The sequence below is a fragment of the Pelobates fuscus genome, chromosome 8, assembly GCF_036172605.1.
Source record: "Pelobates fuscus isolate aPelFus1 chromosome 8, aPelFus1.pri, whole genome shotgun sequence".
NCBI lineage: Eukaryota > Metazoa > Chordata > Amphibia > Anura > Pelobatidae > Pelobates > Pelobates fuscus.
Window position 1 is genome coordinate 14,653,826 of NC_086324.1, and position 18,416 is coordinate 14,672,241.

General features: G+C 40.9%; 1 protein-coding gene across 1 annotated transcript; it reads right to left on the reverse strand.

Annotated features, from left to right (window-relative positions):
- Window positions 1-311: 311 nt before the first annotated feature.
- Window positions 312-14,789, reverse strand: LOC134570627 (sterol 26-hydroxylase, mitochondrial-like). The gene is made up of 9 exons (XM_063428553.1): window positions 14,564-14,789; window positions 8,045-8,235; window positions 7,291-7,490; window positions 7,015-7,212; window positions 6,246-6,409; window positions 3,005-3,171; window positions 2,398-2,479; window positions 1,243-1,443; window positions 312-641 (listed from the first exon to the last, which is right to left on the reverse strand). The coding sequence occupies exons 1-9, from the start codon at window positions 14,777-14,779 to the stop codon at window positions 522-524; spliced, it is 1,539 nt and encodes a 512-aa protein (XP_063284623.1). The 5' UTR covers window positions 14,780-14,789; the 3' UTR covers window positions 312-521.
- Between the last annotated feature and the right edge of the window lie 3,627 nt (window positions 14,790-18,416).

An 18,416-nucleotide genomic window follows, 5' to 3' on the forward strand; every position in this document is an offset into this window, starting at 1 on the left:
GGTCCTCACACAGCGTGAGGACGTCCAGCGACGCTCTAGCACCTGTGCTATAGAGCAGGAAGTGCCCTCTAGTGGCTGTCTAATAGACAGCCACTAGGGGAGGACTTAACCCTGCAAGGTAAATATTGCAGTTTATAAAAAACTACAATAATTACACTTGCAGAGTTAAGGGTAGTGGGAGTTGGCACCCAGACCACTCCAATGGGCAGAAGTGGTCTGGTTGCCTACAGTGTCCCTTTAAGGGGTTAAGCATAACAGCAGTAACTGTGCATAGAACTATGAAGAATTAGCACATACAGATGGGAAAAAAAAACACCACAAGAAAATGGTATTCATATCGTAGATTGAGCTGTAGGTTACTAAGACAAACGATCTGATGGAAGGAAGTAAACCGAGAAGACTAGTTGGTCCCATGGAGAGATGGCAGTTGTAGGTCTCCTTGTAGACTGTCCAATTGTTAAAGCTTTTCGTAGATGATGTTCGAGGTTCTCTTATAGAATGAGCATGTTATCTGTGGCTTTTTATTGATGCCGCTCAATTAACTGGAGATTGACTGGTCGATCAGGTACCATAGTTATACGATTAAGGGCTCTTACTTCTCCCATGTCTGGCTCAGGGTGTACTCGAAACATTTTTATTATCTAAAGAGTTAGACAAGCAAATATTGAGACAGTGTTAGAGAACACCATATTTTAGGAAACTGAGCTAAAATACCAAAATTGAGAATTTATCAAAACCCGCTACTGATATATTTTGTAAACTGGTTTTTAAATCACAACTTTATTTATTATTTTACTGTAGGCTATACATTTTCTGTTTTCCATATAGCACATTCATCATCATGTCCTATTCTTTCCCATTAGCCAGTGAGAATGAGCTAGTCTGCAATTTGATATTATTCATGCTTTGCACTAAACAAGGAGTAACCAAAAGGTATAATTTAAACAGCTTTCATTTCTCTGCCCCTCTCCCCCCTCCCATGACTCATCTCCTGCAACTCTCAAAAATAAGGCAGATTATAAATGCTGAAAGCCCCTTAGTGGAGATGTACCTGTTTGGTAACTGATCCTATACCTGACTTGCAGAATATTTTCCCAAATCAGCTGTTTTTGAGTAAATGTTGCATTTCATTACCGTTCGCTGTTTAGTGAATAAACCCTTGCATGATTTATAGCATTATTACAGAATAAATAACATGTTTGATCAAGGCACAGTTAAAGAATAACCCCATTCATTAATTACTCGTGACAATGCTAGGTGCATCTCCAGTTCGGCAATACGTCGCCCAAGGCAGGATCGGACCCCGTATCCAAAAGGAATTGAGCCGAAAGCGTGGTGTTTTATCCCTTCATCCCTCAGCCATCGTTGTGGTATAAATCTGTCCGGATCAGGGAAGTTAGTCTCGTCCCGTGAGATTGCATAATGGCACAGGACAAACTGAGTCTGAGAAAACAGAAACCGGATTAACGTAAATGTGGAATTACTAGCTTGTTAGTTTACGTCCCCGGGCTAAATTAACTATGGGATCATTCACTATACAGTAAACTTCTGGAATAAGGCTAGATAGCTAAACTGTGATTATAGCGGAGATAGATCGTTTTTCCTCTTTAGCTATTTTAGCATTGATCTTGCAGTTTGGATTTTAGTTTGGTACAATTTGGCATTTAGTGTATAAACTCTTTAGAAATTAAGTTTCAGTGAATCTGTAACACTGAGCAACACTAGAAAACAGATTAGTACTTAGGCAGTTACTTTAAGGTGTTCTTCAATGTGTGCAATAAGAGATACATAGCTGGGCAAAACTGTAAATTTAAACTAATATTAAAAAGGTTAATTCATACAGTTTGCACAGTGCAAGAGGGTCCAATGACTATAAGAAACATTTATTTTTAGGACACATAAAAATGTAAATTTCGTCAAATCTGTTTTTTTTTACGTTCAGCTGTTTTGTCTTAGAAATTAAAATTCACTGTGAGCTCAAATTCGCCTATTAGTGAATTCCGTGCATTTGCAAAAATGGATTGTTAAATATGCATTGCTAAATATGGATTGATAAAATATCTCAGACAGACCATGGCCTGCATTTAGCAATGAATCTATTTCCTACACTGGACTAAGCTATTTGCTATCTGCTCAATATACATTAATGTTATCTGTGTACCTGCTGAAGTCACATACTAATATTTAAAATGTGGTTTCTTTTTGCTGCCTGTACTGTTATCGTCATATATCCCTCAGGCCATAATAAAAACACAGACTTACTAATCGTGGTTTCCTTAATCCAGGACATGTCTACCTTAATAAAATCCTCTAAATACTACTCGCAGCAAACAGTTCATCTGGATTCTCCATCTGGCTGCTCAATAAACCTTAAAATTATGCAAGAATGAGACTTACATTTCTTGGGAAAATATAATCTTGTAGAACCACTTCATTCTCTACAGCAACTCGTCCATTTTCTGGGACCACGGGGTACATGCTAGATAATAGAAATTAATAAAGACAAAAAAAAGAATATTTTTATTGATCTTTCTTTGCTATATTATTGAATGTTCTAAACCGTACAATGTAAAACATTCCACAGATAATAAAGGTCACGCTACCTGTCTTCTCTCAGATTGTTTGTCTAGATGAACCTGTTTGGTAATTCTATCTCGCTCCTCTTATTCCTATTCGAGCTAGAATGCACTACATCTAAAAACTCTGAGCAAATTAAAGAGACACTGCTGTGAAAATTTTCCCATTTTCGAGGTAGTAACAGCAGTACTAGAGAGGAGGTGAGGTATAGCTGCTCCTAAAATGTTTTAATATATCATTTATCTTTCTGATGGCTAATATTGTAATTGTGTTAGGAGCTGTTATCTCTTAAAGTGAACCTGGCACCCTTTCCAGGTGATAATAATTGTATTTCCTCTTTCTCCTCCTTCAAACGCGACAGTTCTACATTTACGTAAAGAGGGCTTATTGTTGAATTTGATTTTTAAAGTTGAACTGCATAGTTTACCGCAGGGTTTCCTTGATCACTGCCTTCAGTAGTGGCATCTGGTTGATATCGTCTGCAGTTGGAATAGACTCAGATGGGATAACCCCGATCACCTCCTGATACAGCGATTCCTGAATGTCTTGATTTTTTGACAGTTGATACAAAGCCCACGTCATGGTGTTCGACGTCTAAGGAAATGGGAGATACAGAAAGTTACACAATACAGGATTATTTAATAAAGGATGAATTTTTCACACGTGACAAGAGGCTTTACATTTTGCATAAACTTTCTGTACTTACTCCATAGCAGCAAAAAACATAGAAACAAAGAACCAATCAGAGACAAGTATAGTATATAACATTCACCTCAAGCTGAGGCACTTCCTCTTTCTTTGCTGCTCGATCACAAGTCAGGGCACAGTATTGTGTTCTCACTATTTTCGTTGACATTGCACTTTTAATAGATTTGATCATTGATTCTATATTGTATGCTTACTGTTTTATCATTGCAACTCTAAATCATCTGTCTTGGTTATTTGTGGGTTCCTAGGGCTGCTTGCAGGGCTATTCCATTCCCGCATCTTGGTTGGGTTTCCCTGCTTCTTTTGCCAGTCTTTTTCCTCTCTCCCATCCCTCCCCAACACCTTTACCCTCCATTCCCAGCACTTGTACGCAAGCCAGGAACTTCTAGTGGCCATTGATTCCATGTGGCTACACTCGCCACACAGGAGCACACATTCACAATCACTTATTTGGCAGCACGAAGCGCCAACGAAGTGCCTCAGAATTTGTGGATTTGTGCGTAGGTTGCCTCGCGCATGTGTGTCTCTTTGTCTCTCTATTCGTGAACCGAACACTGTTGTGCACGTACAGAGTGAGTTTGTTTTGCCCACTGGGTTTAATAGATTTGACTGCAAATGGCCAACCCGTTTGTGGCGTAATTCGCCATTCGCCTGTGGCTTAATTTGCCAACGAATGTCTTTTGTTTCTACCCTGGGGAATTGGGATCTATCCTTTCAGGATAGATTTAGACCCTTTTCTACATTTCCCATGGTACTGGGCCCCATGGCTATTCACTTGCCTCCCATTCGGGCTCAGTTCACCCATCTCCGGGCGAAGTCCATTTTTTGCATATTATACTTGGACTACATACTTCTCTTTTGCCATGTCCAAAAATTGCTGGTGGCCCACACAAACTACATTGTGGAGTTCTGGGAAATCCTGGAATTTATAGTCAATCAGACCAAATCTGCATTGGTTCCCACTCAGACTGGTGTTCAACATCAACTCACAGTCTTGTACACTGAACATTGAAGGTCTCTGTGATTCACAAAGAAGTACTCCGTTGGGAATCACAAGGTACTCCGTTGGGAATCGATTCCGCACAGACACCTTGGGTCTACTATCCTCATCCATTCAAGCGATATTCCCCGGGTCCGCTACACTATTGGGCCATGCAGTGCCTCTAAGCCCGCTTTCTTTGGAAGAACCCCATATACAATAAACTGGTTTCGGTGACAGAAGAAGTTCATCAGGAACTCCGATAATCGCTTGAATGTATGCAACTGTGGAATAGTCAGGCCATTTTTGGCAATTCTGAAAATCAGGGAGCTATCTACTCACGGCACAAATAGGATTGGTGTTTTATTTATTTGAATTAAATTACGATCCGAACAAAAGTCCAGAATTTCGTCCTAACATGAATGGACAAACTGTTCTCATTCTGTTAGGACGAAATTCGGTAGTTTCACTGGCGGTCAAACGCCAAATGAAGCAGCCGGAGGAAGGTGAGAATTGTGGGAAAATTGCTTTGACCACAGGAAACGGTTGGGCAAGGGTAGGAAAAATACATAAGACAAAGTTGGGCAAGGGTAGGAAAAATACATAAGACAAAATAGTCCCTACTTTGTCTTATGTTTTAAATAAAACTAGAGCAAACAGAAAGAAAAGAAGAACAGATCCTGAAAGAGGGAGAAGAGGGGAATCGATTGGGGGAAAGGTAAGTTAGGCATGACAGTGCCGCTTTAACTCAACGGACATTTCCTTCCGTGGGCCTGCACCAGTTTTTCTTCGTTTAATTCATCCGTGTGCCTACAGCAATTTTCTTTGTTTTACAGGATCCTGAATGGATGTTGTCTTCTGATTATTGAAATATTTTGTTTTGTTTCATAAGGGACTTGTGATGTCGCTTTGTTTAGAGGAAGTGCCTGAGTTTGAGGTGCCTGCTATATTCTATACTTGTCTCTGATTGGTTCTTTGTTTCTATGTTCGGTGCTGCTACGGAGTATGTAAAGAAAGTTTAAAGTCTCAGCAATTCGCTCCTTAGTGAATAACCCTGGTAGCATCTGTCCAGGTTATTGAAATAATCTGCATCAGAAAAGAGGAACCAGTGCAATGACTACTGAACAGCGGTGGGACTACCATCGGTGCAGTTAGTGCAGCTGGTCCGGGGCCATATGCTGAGGGGCCCTGTCGGGTGGCCCATGCATTTAGAGCCACATGAGTACTTCGAATCATGGGTTGGGTTTTGTGCTGGGGCGTTTAACAGCATGACTGGACTGCAATATTTCAGCTCTGGGAGTAAGTGAGAGCCAGTCACTACTTCCCAGCTAACAGACCAAGCTGCGCCGGAGGGAGAGGAAGTGGGGCGGACTGGGAGAGCAAGCCCATAAGTCCCAAAAGCCTCACAGCAGAAGCCCCCCTGCAGCACCTAAAAGGTAGGAAACTGGAGGGTGGCTAAAATGTGTCTGTATGTGTGTTTCTGTGAGTCTGTATCTGTAAATATGTTTGTGTGTGTATCTGTATGTCTGTGTATCTGCATGTTTGTAAGAGTTGTGATATGAAATAGTTTTAATAGATTTTGTTTGTTTTTCATAAATAATCCATTATCCAAGAGTACAGTAATGGATTTTAAGTCATTAGTAATAGTATGGCAGTTATGACACCCCTAAAGGCTAAGGTTTTTAACCTTTGCGTGGTATATTGAATGATATGAAGTTTTCTCGATCATGTTCAGTATTCGTCATACAGCAGAGACCCCTACTTGGTAGAGCTCTTGGACAAAGATACAAAGATTCTCACTGTGTTCTGTCGGAACACTACATCTTGCTGTATATAATTGCTTGTGGCATTGCTAAAACATTATGTAGTTTATTTCTGTGGGTTCCACATGAACTCTCTATCATACAGTTTGGAATATTTATTATATTTATTGATCTCTAATTATTAAACGTGTGGTTTGTATATAGAATCTAGATCCTACTGTGTCAACCCCAGCTTGTAGAATCTCTGGCATGCTTCCATACACCTCCTTTATAGTCAGCTTGCCACTGGACAACAGGTACGTCAGATATTCCCCTTCTACTGTCTCTCCTTTTTGCAATCGATTCTCAATGTCTTCCATCTTCATATCAATCAAATACTTTGCTAAGAATACAAAGGCAGAGGAAGCAATGAAAAAAACACCATGTACCAATGTATAACAGTAGGGAAAGGGTTTTAACCACCTGGAAAGTGATTCAGATGGAAAATTATAAATCATACCTGTATAGTGGCTCGACACTTTGTACTCCTAACCTCCAGTGTGCGAGAACTAAGGTGGAACCAGCTGATTGAAGATTAATAACAGGTTCACTGTCTAGTTTAGATTCTTGAAAGAAGAACTGTCACCTCAAAACTATTTTTAATATAAAAATCATTTCATCAAGTTTTAAAAGGAAACAGATTTTTTTATGGACAGTGTTTGAAAGTGGACAGTTAGTCTCCATGGTCTTCCCTGTTTCTGTGGAGCGAGGAAAGCTGGAAAAACCATAGAGACGAACTTCTGGTTTTTAAGTATCTACTGACCCAAGGTACATCTATATGAAGGTTACTGTCATATACTAAAAAACAAAACAAAACAAAAAAAAACAATTCCCCCAAAAACTGTTTTGAGGTGACAGTTGTCCTTTAACTGTGACACATCAAATCTGATCGCAATTTGCCCAGGAAGATGGTTTCTATTTTCTTAGCAGAAGTAATGGTTCACTTACCATATGTAAAGAGTGTTTCCCATGCATCCTTATGTCTTTTCCAATAGGGAAGAATGTTGAACGACCACCTGGGACATCTTTCCAGTATCACTTGAGTTTTGAACATAATGTCAACAGAATTGATAAACTTTTCAACCTCTGGTGGGACCTCCTTTTGGAGACATCCAAGTCTGGTTTCAAACAAGACTGTGCACACACCTGGCAACAAAAATTGCAAATATCAGTTTCTTTTTTTTTAGTTGTAAATCTAAGTAAGAGGACAAGCCTTTAACTTACTTTCGAAGCCAAATCTGTAAAGTAGGTGAGTCATGTTCTTCACCATTATTCCTGATGGACTTTCAGCTCTAATATCTTTAATCTTTATCAGGAGATCAGAAATCACCTCATTAAAATTTCTTGTATGGAGTACGGCTTCCTTCGGTTTTAACATCCGTTGGTTTAGCACAGACCGCAGTTTTTGCCAACGATGACCCTCTCTGTGAGACGTGAGGGTTATAGGTTAGGATTAGATAGACAAAGTACTTAATTCTCGTCATTATGTCTGTGTTTGTGGATTCTGTCTGTTCTGAAAAACTAGGGAGTTGGTTTTACTGATTTTGACTGGTCAATGTTTTGAAATCATTTTTTAATGGTTATATTGTTATTTTGTGTTTTTTTTTATTTTATGAGCCCCTCTTTATGGGAAGATAAAGAGAATATCTAGTTCTTCTTTTTTACACTTTTACTATAGGTTATAGAACACATACTCATCTATTATTAATAGGTAGAGGAATAAAACACTTGCAACTCTGCTTTATTTTCGGAAGACTTCCTACATTGAGTTTACAATAATTTTTAGGTAACTTAAAACAGCATTCCCTTCTCCTCTGTCCTATAACTCCTTCTTCTCATCCTTTTAGAAGAGATATGCCCCATGCCGAGAGGTCCTACTCACGATGGTTATCAGCTTTGGAATACTGAAAGACATATTCTATCCCATGGAAAACTCTATACTTTTTGGGGGGCAAATCATGTCACAATTTATACTCACTCTGTTAGAGGTCCATACAGGTGGCCTCCCATATCCCGATGTGTTTTCCATAGGAACATGTCATTCCTCATAGGGTACTTCCCTTCTTGTCTCAGCAGTGACTCCAAAATCTTTGGGCTGGCCACACTCACCAGACTGTAGTTTCCCAAAGTGGATTTCCACAGAGGCCCATACTTTTTCTTCTGAATGATCTGAAATGACCAATAACAGAACATTCTCGCTGGAAAGATGCATCACCATGTCTGCTCCAGATAAAATGTCATTGTGGTATCAGTGGAGGAGATTGGTGATATTTTGTATTTATAATTTAATAATTTATATAAGATGGTTGTATCATCCTTCCACTCAAGTCACACTAACTATACCTTAAACCTAATTTGAACCAAAGCTTATCAGACCAGATTTAAATCTTAGCACAATGATGTTATAGTCACTGGGTATTGCCACATCCACCATGACTGCAGTCTACCCTTCTTTGTCTTCCACCACAATGTCAGGTTAGTTGGCCAGTAGTTGCTTGTCTGTCTGGATCTGAAAGTTCCACAGAATATTAGTCCTGTCATTCTCAGCTACCCTTGGTGGTATCTCCCATATGGACTTCTGAGCAGATGTTTCAGTACATAAACCCAGCAACTTGGTTGTATCTCTCAGTGTATGTTGTTCCTGCTAAAATCTTGCAACCAGCCACTATTTGCTTGTCACATGGCACCCGATCGGTGTGGACACACTAACAATAACAAATAAAAAATACTTATCTCATGCCAGATCTCCCTCCACTCTCTATGCTACGGTCGCACTGGTGTTCCGACGAACGGCGGCCGCTTCCACAGACTCGCAATTTAAAGGCACCGCCTCAGTTTATGACACTGTTGGCATGTTTTGATGCCACCAGGTTCAATCAACCACTTAGAGCCCTTCTAAGGCTCTTTAAACACTCTTAGCCTTTTCTTAGATGCCCTGTCGTGATTTCCATTAGCTTGGTCTATCCAAGAGCGCGTTTCTAATTCTAGTATCTTCTGGCTTATTGACCTTGGCATTTCCTTGACTACTCTATCTTCTGATTGTCCTTGACCTTTGGCTATTCTAATGTTTATTCTGATTCCTGTTATCCCTGACCTCGGCTTGTATTGTATCATTCTATTTAGCGTTCAGTCCGGCCATTCTAAGGTCCGGTAATATGCCTTCTTTTCTTTTTATATTTGCTTTACGTAACTTTGCTTGTTGGATCCCATCACTCCATGACAGTACTGTATTGTTTCAGAGGCATCTTTTCACAATCTGCACCTTGGGTCTTGACTGGTGCGGTAGACCCCGCTTCTATTGATCTGGTGCTAAGTGCCTGTTCCTGTGCTGCTATGATTAGTGCTGTCTTTAAACTCCTGCCTTTTTTTTTTCTGCCCGTGGTGCACCCCATGGAAAAGTTTGTCTTGCCATTGAACCTCCTCCTTTTCTGCATTCTCTATCTTTTGAAGTCTAAGGCATTCCCTTAGTAGTTCATCTTTGGAGGCCATCTTGTTGCTGTACTTGTGGATGCTCCATGCTTCATCCAGGACTGAGGCCTGGATGACCTCCTTCCTTCTGGGTAGTGTACAGTCTCTGGGTGCTGGATTTTGGGTAGAATCCTCCATTCATAGTAAGTAGTTTCCAAGTCTTGATATGCATGGATGCCAGTTCTTCTCTTGGCCAGGTTATTACTCCAGCTGGGTACCTGATGACCAATAGGGCATATGTGTTGATGGCTTGGACCTTGTTCTTGCCATTGAGCTGGGACTTCAGGGCCTGTCTGAATCTCTGAACGTTGCTATTCTCCTTGCCTCTTCCTCATGGTTGCCACGTGTTTGTGGTACCCCCAGGTACTTGTAGCTGTTCTCTACATCTCTTCCTCCCACATAAATTTATAATCTTAAAAAAATTCCCGTGTTCTTTAGCCCCCAATCAAACTTGTCTTTCGGGTTCACTTGATCTCATCAGATGTAATATCTAAAATTAGATCTATGTCTAGATTATCGGTTCTTTTGAAAACTGTTATCTTCTTTGAAATCTCGAAAGTCGCATTGAAATGCTTTTTTTTTCAAGATGTTTTTGAAAGTTTTCAATGTTTCTTTGTAACATTTGTTCTATGGAGGAAAAGCCTTCATCCCCAAACAGTTAATTTCAATGGAACTATTCAACAATTCAAGAACTGTTTTTCTTTCCCAGTAAACCCTCACAAAATGAAAACCAGAATGTTATTTTGCTCAGTCTGCTTTTCAGTGTTTACAGAAGGAATTGGCGGAATCTCTGGCCTAAAACAACACGTTTTCAATTGTAGATCAGTACATTGTGGAATGCATGTTGGAAATTTTCCACCAAGTCATAAATTGTTGTTGATAACATTCTGAATCACAAAATAAATCTGGATGATATACTTTTCCGAATTTTATGTAACAGAATTATAAAAAACAAACAAAAAACAAAACAAACACAAAATAAATAAATAAATAAATATATATATATATATATACACACAATACCAGTAGAGAGCACTCAGGAGTCTTTCAAGGTCAATCTCATCTGTTGCTTTATTGAGCAATTACAAATTCACACAACGTTCCAGTTGATGTTTCAGTATGTAAAATACTTTTTTCAAGACAATTGTGTATGTGAGATGGATACCTTTATATACAAAAACTGCAGTGATCCTATTTGGAGGTGAACAGGTGAAATGTAACAACGGATCAGAGTGATGTCATTAATGACGTAAACATGTTTAAATTACGTAATAAATTGAAGTTAACCCTATGTGTAACCGGTATGTGAAACATAGTCTTGTGTAGATAAGTCAGAAAGTAATAAATGATAAATAACTATAAAAATAAAGTATATACAAAGTTTCAACCCTAACGAAGGGAACATAGATACATAGTACACATTGTCATTAGCTAAATATTAACTAATTTATAGCAAAATATTGTCAGTGTAATTTTGAAGCATTATACGATATGGACTACTTTCATCATGGAGTTACGGCAAATAACTGTAATTCTGTAAAAAAATAGCTCAATCATATATTATCTTCTAGGTAAAAAACAATATAATCAGTTCTTCTCGTTTAAACCAGATGGTGATAATGTTTCCAACATGTATATCCAGAAAGCCTCACGTCTGAGTAACAGGTTATCACGATCTCCTCCTCTGGGTGAGATGGGTATGTGATCTATTCCCATAAAGCGAAGTGAGGACAGGCTATGTCCCATCTCAAGGAAATGCCGGGCGACTGGAGTGCTTGCAGTGCCGCTCAGTAGTGCTGAACGTATAGTAGACCTGTAACCCCGCATGCGTTCCCTTAGGTCATTAGATGTCTTGCCCACGTAAGTGAGACCACAGGGGCATATAATTATTTACACAACATGTGTGGTCCTGCACGTAATCCGGTGTTTAATTGTGTACACCTTTCCAGATTTTGGATGACAGAAGGTTTTACCTGGTATCATAGAATTGCACGCCAGACAGTTCGTCATTAATGACATCACTCTGATCCGTTGTTACATTTCACCTGTTCACCTCCAAATAGGATCACTGCAGTTTTTGTATATAAGGTATCCATCTCACATACACAATTGTCTTGAAAAAAGTATTTTACAGACTGAAACGTCGGCTGGAACGTTGTGTGAATTTGTAATTGCTCAATAAAGCAACAGATGAAATTTACCTTGAAAGACTCCTGAGTGCTCTCTCCTGGTATCGTATACAATTTGGTTGGAGACAGCACCGGAGCATTAAAAGACCGGGAGCATTGAGTGCTGGGACCTGGGACGTATATATATATTTATTATATATTTATTTACTGGAGTGAGAATATTCAAAGTGATTTTCAAATTTAAATGAACACTATGGTATTAGGTATACAAACATGTATTGCTAAAGCTATAGTCTCCTAGTGCATATTTATTTTTATTTTTTTTAAATTCTTTATTTTTGTTGTGCATGGTTTAACAGCGAGCGTGCGTTGCCACAACAGCAGGTACACGCAAAATCATACATTTTCAAACATGGCAAGTAATATGTCTGCACATTTTTATATATTATAAAGCAGAAGCGATATGCATAGCGTGGGTCCATGAGTATACGGCATAGTGACATGATTGATCTAACTGTGCCAACAATAGGAGGAGCAGGCAATAGTCGCTTAATAGCTGGTGCATTGCAAAATATAAGATCTGAAACTGTTAGTGATTAGTCGCTTATTTTTTAACTATGTTTGGTCTATCTGTGCTAACAAGAGGAAGAACAGGCAATAATCGCTTAACGGCTAGTACATTGCAAAACGTAAGATATGAGACTGTTAGAGATTAGTCACACATTTTTGTAGTTATATGATCTCTAGAAAACAATGTAGACAGGTGGAGTCAGCGGCTAATGCTTAGGTTGTAAAGGCTAACAGGTCATGTTACTGCCTCTCTATCTACATGAAGTGAGGTTGAGGTGATCTGCTATTGCTAAAGTGCTAAGTGATCTGCTAAGTGAGGTTGAGGCTGTTAGGTGATCTGCTATTGCTAAAGTGGGATCTATAAAGGTACAGGGTGTAAGCGTATATTATTGAGCTTGTGGTCATGGGGGGGCCCAATCTGGGGGCTTAGTTATGCAGTCCAGGAATCCCTCAACCTATGCCTGTTACGGGCATTGATAGCAGATACTAGCTGTTTCCATGTAAATCTCGCTGCTCAGTGTGGCCCCCTGGTTTAGTTCCATCTGTGGTGTTTCTGCGTGAGGCGTCCTCCTGTACAGCCACGTGGTGTTCATCCATCTTAGTTGTGATTAGGTGATGTGGCTGCAGGGATGGCTCGTTTATCCAGCTGCAGTGTGTCTGGGAGCGAGTGTGTGGGTTCCGGCAGCTTGGCACCATGGTCCGCCATGATGGATCCTGGCGCCTTCTTGGCCGCTTAGAGGGCCTGTTGGCTTGGAGTGGGTATCTGTAATGGCGTCTGCAGGTCACAGGGCGGATCCATAAGGCGATCGTTCTGGCTGCTTGGGTGCTGGACACTCCGCGGTGACGAAGTAGCGTCCAGAGACCCTTACAGAGCCTGTCAAAGCCCTCCATGCAGCGAGCTGGTAGTGTGGCGTGTGCGCCCGCCAATCTGGGCTCCTGCTGGGCGGCCATCTTGTGTGTACCTTGGTGGTCAAGCCGGCGATGTAGCCAGGGGACTGATCAGCTTGCCTGGTCTCTCTGCCCAGTGGGGACCGGGATATCCCCCACCGGTCCAAAGGGGGGGGGGGGGGTTGGAGACCTGCTTGGTTGCTTTGGGGGTCCGGTGTCAGTGAGAGCGGCCGCCTCTCCCCGGCTCCGGCTGCTGTAGGCCGCGTTCGGTGTCCTGCTTTTATAGCTCCTACGGGCTCCAAAGAGATATCTATCGGTTCAGGGGTGCACCCCCAAGTCATGCACCCTGGCAGGTCTTCGGGCTATTTGGCCCTCGTTTATGCCTCTTTTTCTGCCCGTCGAGCAGGAGCTCTTGTCCCCTGCTTCTGCTCCGCTCGGCGGTCAGGCTCCGCCCCCCTAGTGCATATTTAGATTCAGGCACTGCCTTTTTTGCTGACCATTTTTCCAGCGCCACGACTCACTCGGTGCTGCCACCTGCTCCATATCCAGCGACATAATTGTCGACGAGATGAATGACAATAGAATGTTTTGCATAGGGAGGCATTAAATCCAGTGCTTCCCTTTGAGCTGCATTTGATTTGCTAACTTGGACATTCTCATCAGACATCACATGATCGAGTGACATATGGTGGTTGTACGGGGGACAGCCACTAGAGCTGTGTTTAACCCTGCAATGGAAACAATGTCATTTCTAAAAAAAACTGCAATGTTTTACATCACAAGGTGTAAAACTACAGGGCCAGCACACACAGACCACTGCATTGAGATTAGGTGGTCTCGGTGCCTTTAGTAGAAACATTGTCAAAGTCAGCTGAGCTTTCAGTCTTTTAATAGTCCAGCCTTTAATTCTGACATTCACTTTCAATTCTCACTTTAATAAATAAACTACCACTGCGGAACACAAATTGGGATATAATGTTAAAAAAAAGTCAGTCATACACAACTCTGTTCCAAAATTGGCTATTTTCCTGCTAAATTCAGAATACGTAATTTTCAGTTGCCCACAGCTTTTGCCCTGTTTAGTGAATAGGAAACAAAGTCTTTGCCAGCGAATAGAATAAACCAACAAGCCTGTCAGGACTGCCACATTACATGTGAATAGTAAACCCACTAAGTTCACTAAGTTGCTAATATAGCCTTGTGCCTTTCCCAGGCATTCTCTTATAGCCGTGTCTTTACCACCTCCACTGGGCGTCTCTTCCATGAATCAACCACCTTTTCTGTAAAAAAATAATAATTGCACAATGTGCCTGTACCTTTAGCATTGCAAACTGAGACCCTGACCCAGTGTTCTGTTAACCATGCTTATTCCCTTTCAATTCTCAGTTTAGTGAATAATCCCTCTTATTTCTCAGGATTTCCATGTATTAAACTCTCCTCACCTCTAATTCGTGTATACGAGACAGGTAGCCCCTCAGGAAGATCCAGTATAAAACGTTTAACTGGCTGGGTCCTGGTAAATCCGCAATCCCCTTCAGTTTTTTTTCTGTGTCAAGCTTTGCTGCTGCAGTGCCCAGTGTGGCCTTTGATCTCCCATAGACAGTGTCAGCTCTGCATGTTGGCTGCAGGAACACTTTGGCAAGTTTCTGAGATGTCATGGTTTCCCAACGTGTGATCAATCTGAGCTTTCCAGCTCTCCGCACAGCTTTAGATACTTTATTTAACTCCTCCTCCTTAGAATTCATCGAACAGAAAGGTGTAAAATCTTTAACCCCTTCAGGACGGAGTCAATAGTGCACGTTCTGATCAAAACAAAACGTAAACAAAAACTGGAATTTGGCTATATGTCTGTCCAACCGTAATTCACCTCTTTCATATTATATGCACCCACACTTATTATATATAATTTTGTTCAGGAGAAACAGGGCTTTCATTTCACTTGAACTATTCATATATGGAACATAATTTATTATGAATAAAATCAAAAAAACTGTGAGAAATTAAAAAAATTTATTTTTTTTTTAGCTGTAAATGTCATAATACTGTTAGCTTTTACTGCAAAAAGAGCACATATTTGGATTCAGCAAAGTCTCACGAGTACAACAGTAGCCCTCATTAACAGTTTTTACGGTGTTTTGGAAAGTTACAGGGTCAAATATAGCACATTCCATTTTTCAGGTTTTTCACATTGAAATTTGCCAGATTAATAATGTTACCTTTGAGACCGTGTGGTAGCCCAGGAATGAGATTTACCCCCATGATGGTATACCATTTGCAAAAGTAGTGGAAGTGGGGTATGTCCAGTCTTTTGTAGTAGCCACTGGCCAAAGTTAGCCAAACACTGGCCAAAGTTAGCATTTATATTTGTTTTTGTGTGAAAAAAGCAAAAAAAACAAATATTTGGCCAGTGTTTTGTGACTAAGTGGCTACTAAAAATGACTGGATATACCCCATTTGCCATAGGCGTGCGCAGCCTATTGCATTAGGGTGTGCACCCTAAAGCACAAACACATACCGCGTGTATATGTATGTGTATATATATATATATACACATACACACACACACACACATATATATATATATATACACATACATACACTGCTGCGTGTGTGTGTGCTGCATGAGGGTGGTTTGAGGGTGTTGTGTGTGTAAGGGTGCTGTTAGTTTGATGTGTGTGTGAGGGTGCTGTTTGTGTGCTGTATGTGTGTGAGGGTGTTTGTGTGTGTGTGTGTGTGTGTGTTTGTGTGTTTGTCTTTTGAGACCATACGGTCTCAAAAGGCAACATAACCAATCTGGCAAATTTCAATGTGAAAAGAATTAAATGCAAGCCTTATATTTGACTCTCTAACTTTCCAAAACACCATAACACCTATACATGGGGGGTACTGTTATACTTGGGAGACTTCACTGAACACAAAAATAAGTGTTTTAAAACAGTAAAACATATTACAACAATAATATCGTCAGTAAAAGTGCTGTTCGTGTGTGAAAAATGCAAAAAAACTCACTTTTACTAAAAATATCATTGTTGTAATACAAGTTACCATTTTGAAACACTAATGTTTGTGTTCAGCGACGTCTCCTGAGTAAAACAGTACCTCTTATGTACAGGTTTTATGGTGTCTTGGAAAGTTACAGGGTTAAATTCTCTGTACTTTCTGCCTGGGTTGTCAGGCATGTCAATCAAATTTTAATTAATTAAATCACATAATTGTGTTAAAATATTACTTAAATATACACGTAAAATTTGAATACAGGGGTTTCATGTGTCAATACTATGCAGTGTACAGCACCTATGTTTAAAGCGGCACTGTCATGCCGAACTTACCTTTCAATCTCTTCCTCTTCTCCCCCTCTCTCGGGATCTGTTATTCTTTTCTTCCCGTCTTCTTTAGCGGCGGGTGGGGGCCATAATGGTAATGAGGGGGGGGGGGACCTACTACCTATTTTCCCCCCCGGCCCCCACCCCTGAGCGGTGGGTGGGGGCCATAATGGTAATAAGGGGGACCTACTGTCCTCCCCTCCCCTGCCCCCACCCCTGGCTGGCGGGTGGGGGCCATAATGGTAATAAGGGGGGGGGACTTACTGTCCTCCCCCCCGGCCCCCACCCCTGGGCGGCGGGTGGGGGCCATAATGATAATGGGGGGGACCTACTGGGCGGTGGGTGGGGGCACTAAGTCAATTCCCCCCCCCCATCAAGGTGACTAGGGGTCCCAAAGCCCCTAGTCACCCACCCCCCACCCAAACAAAAATGCCCCTACCTACCCCCTCACCCTAAAAAATAGTGAGGGGGGAATAAAATTGCTAACCTGTAAAGTAAAATTAAACTTACCATTCAACGTCTTCTTTTTTCTAAAATCTTCATTTTTCAGCCCCAAAAAAGGCCAAATAAAAACCATCATACCCGTCGAACTAAAAATAAAATAAAAAACCCGAGCGCAAAAAACAAAACCTGACGAAAAAAGAAAAAACCCGAGCGCAAAAAAAAAATCCATCTTCACCCATGGAGGGCTCTGCGCAGACTGAGCTCTGCAGGGCGGGGGAAGGCTTATAAAGCCTTGCCCCGCCCTGCAATTAGGCTAAGAACACTCTGATTGGTGGGTTTAAGCCAATCAGAGTGCTCTTTGTAATTTTACAAGCGTGGGAAAGTTCTTTGGATTTTTCCGACGCTTGTAAAATGACACAGAGCACTGTGATTGGATGGCTTGAAATGTTGATTGGCCAGCACAGCGTTTAGCATTTTGCTATCCTATGGGAAAGCATAGGGTTGGCTGTGATCATCAAGATTGATGATCTCAGCCATGGAGACAGAGCCAGACAGGGCCATCTGTCGCGAGACTGGCGCGGCTCTGGAAAAAAGGGGAGTATAATAAGTTTTCAAAGAGAGGCAAGGGGGCTTGGAAGCTGAACAGTGATTTTACCACTATAGTGCCATGAATACGGTTCCTGACACCATAGTGTTCCTTTAAGAACTGGTCGGGCCATTCGGCAACATGTTATTTACATAATGACTGAAATACAATAAAATAATATAAAATGATCAGATGGATCCAGCAGACTTTAACGGCAGCACGAGGATATAAAGGTGGCTGCTATTTGTTGTCACATATCTTACGTCCACAAGATACATGATAGTTCCATGTTCCCTCGCTATTGGCACATTTACTGCGATAAATAGGATGAAGAAGGTGAGTGAAAAATGGCATTTCTGCGTTAGGAGCGACTTTGTCTTCTTTTATGTTGTTGTCACGGGTGACATAACAAGTGTACATTTTGCATATGTGTTTGTGTCAGTATGTGTGTGTCAGTGTGTAATTGTATGTGTTAGTGTGTCTGTCAGTGTGTGACTATGTGTCAGAATATGTGTCTGTATCTGTATGTTGTTAATGTGTGTATTTATGTATCTGTATGTTGTCAGTATGTGTGTCCAGGTATGTGTTGGTATGTCTGTCAGTATATGTGTCTATATCTGTATGTTGTCCATGTGTGTATGTATGTATTTCCATGTGTGTCATGTTCTGTAGCTTTGTGTCTGTAACTGTCAATGTATGTATTTGTGTGCCTGTATATGTGCATGTGTGTCGGTGTGCATATAGTTGTATTTAAAATTATTGTACAATGTGACCTGTTCCCAAATCATCACTGACTCTTTGTTGTTTGATTCTGGATTTGATTACAATTACACTTAGCTCTATAACTCCAACATATTCCAGAGCTCTGTACAATACGAGGCAAGACAAGCAGTCAACTCTAACAAAACATGTATGACAAACGGGAACAGTAGGTTAGATGGC

Excerpts from the sequence above, each read along its gene's own strand:
- LOC134570627 (XM_063428553.1), bottom strand. The coding sequence starts at position 14,779 with ATGACATCTCAGAAACTTGCCAAAGTGTTCCTGCAGCCAACATGCAGA. Across the intron at positions 7,213-7,290 it reads TTACAGATTTGGCTTCGAAA|GTGTGTGCACAGTCTTGTTT; the intron begins GTAAGTTAAAGG and ends TTTTGTTGCCAG. Across the intron at positions 1,444-2,397 it reads ATTATATTTTCCCAAGAAAT|ACTCAGTTTGTCCTGTGCCA; the intron begins GTAAGTCTCATT and ends CTGTTTTCTCAG.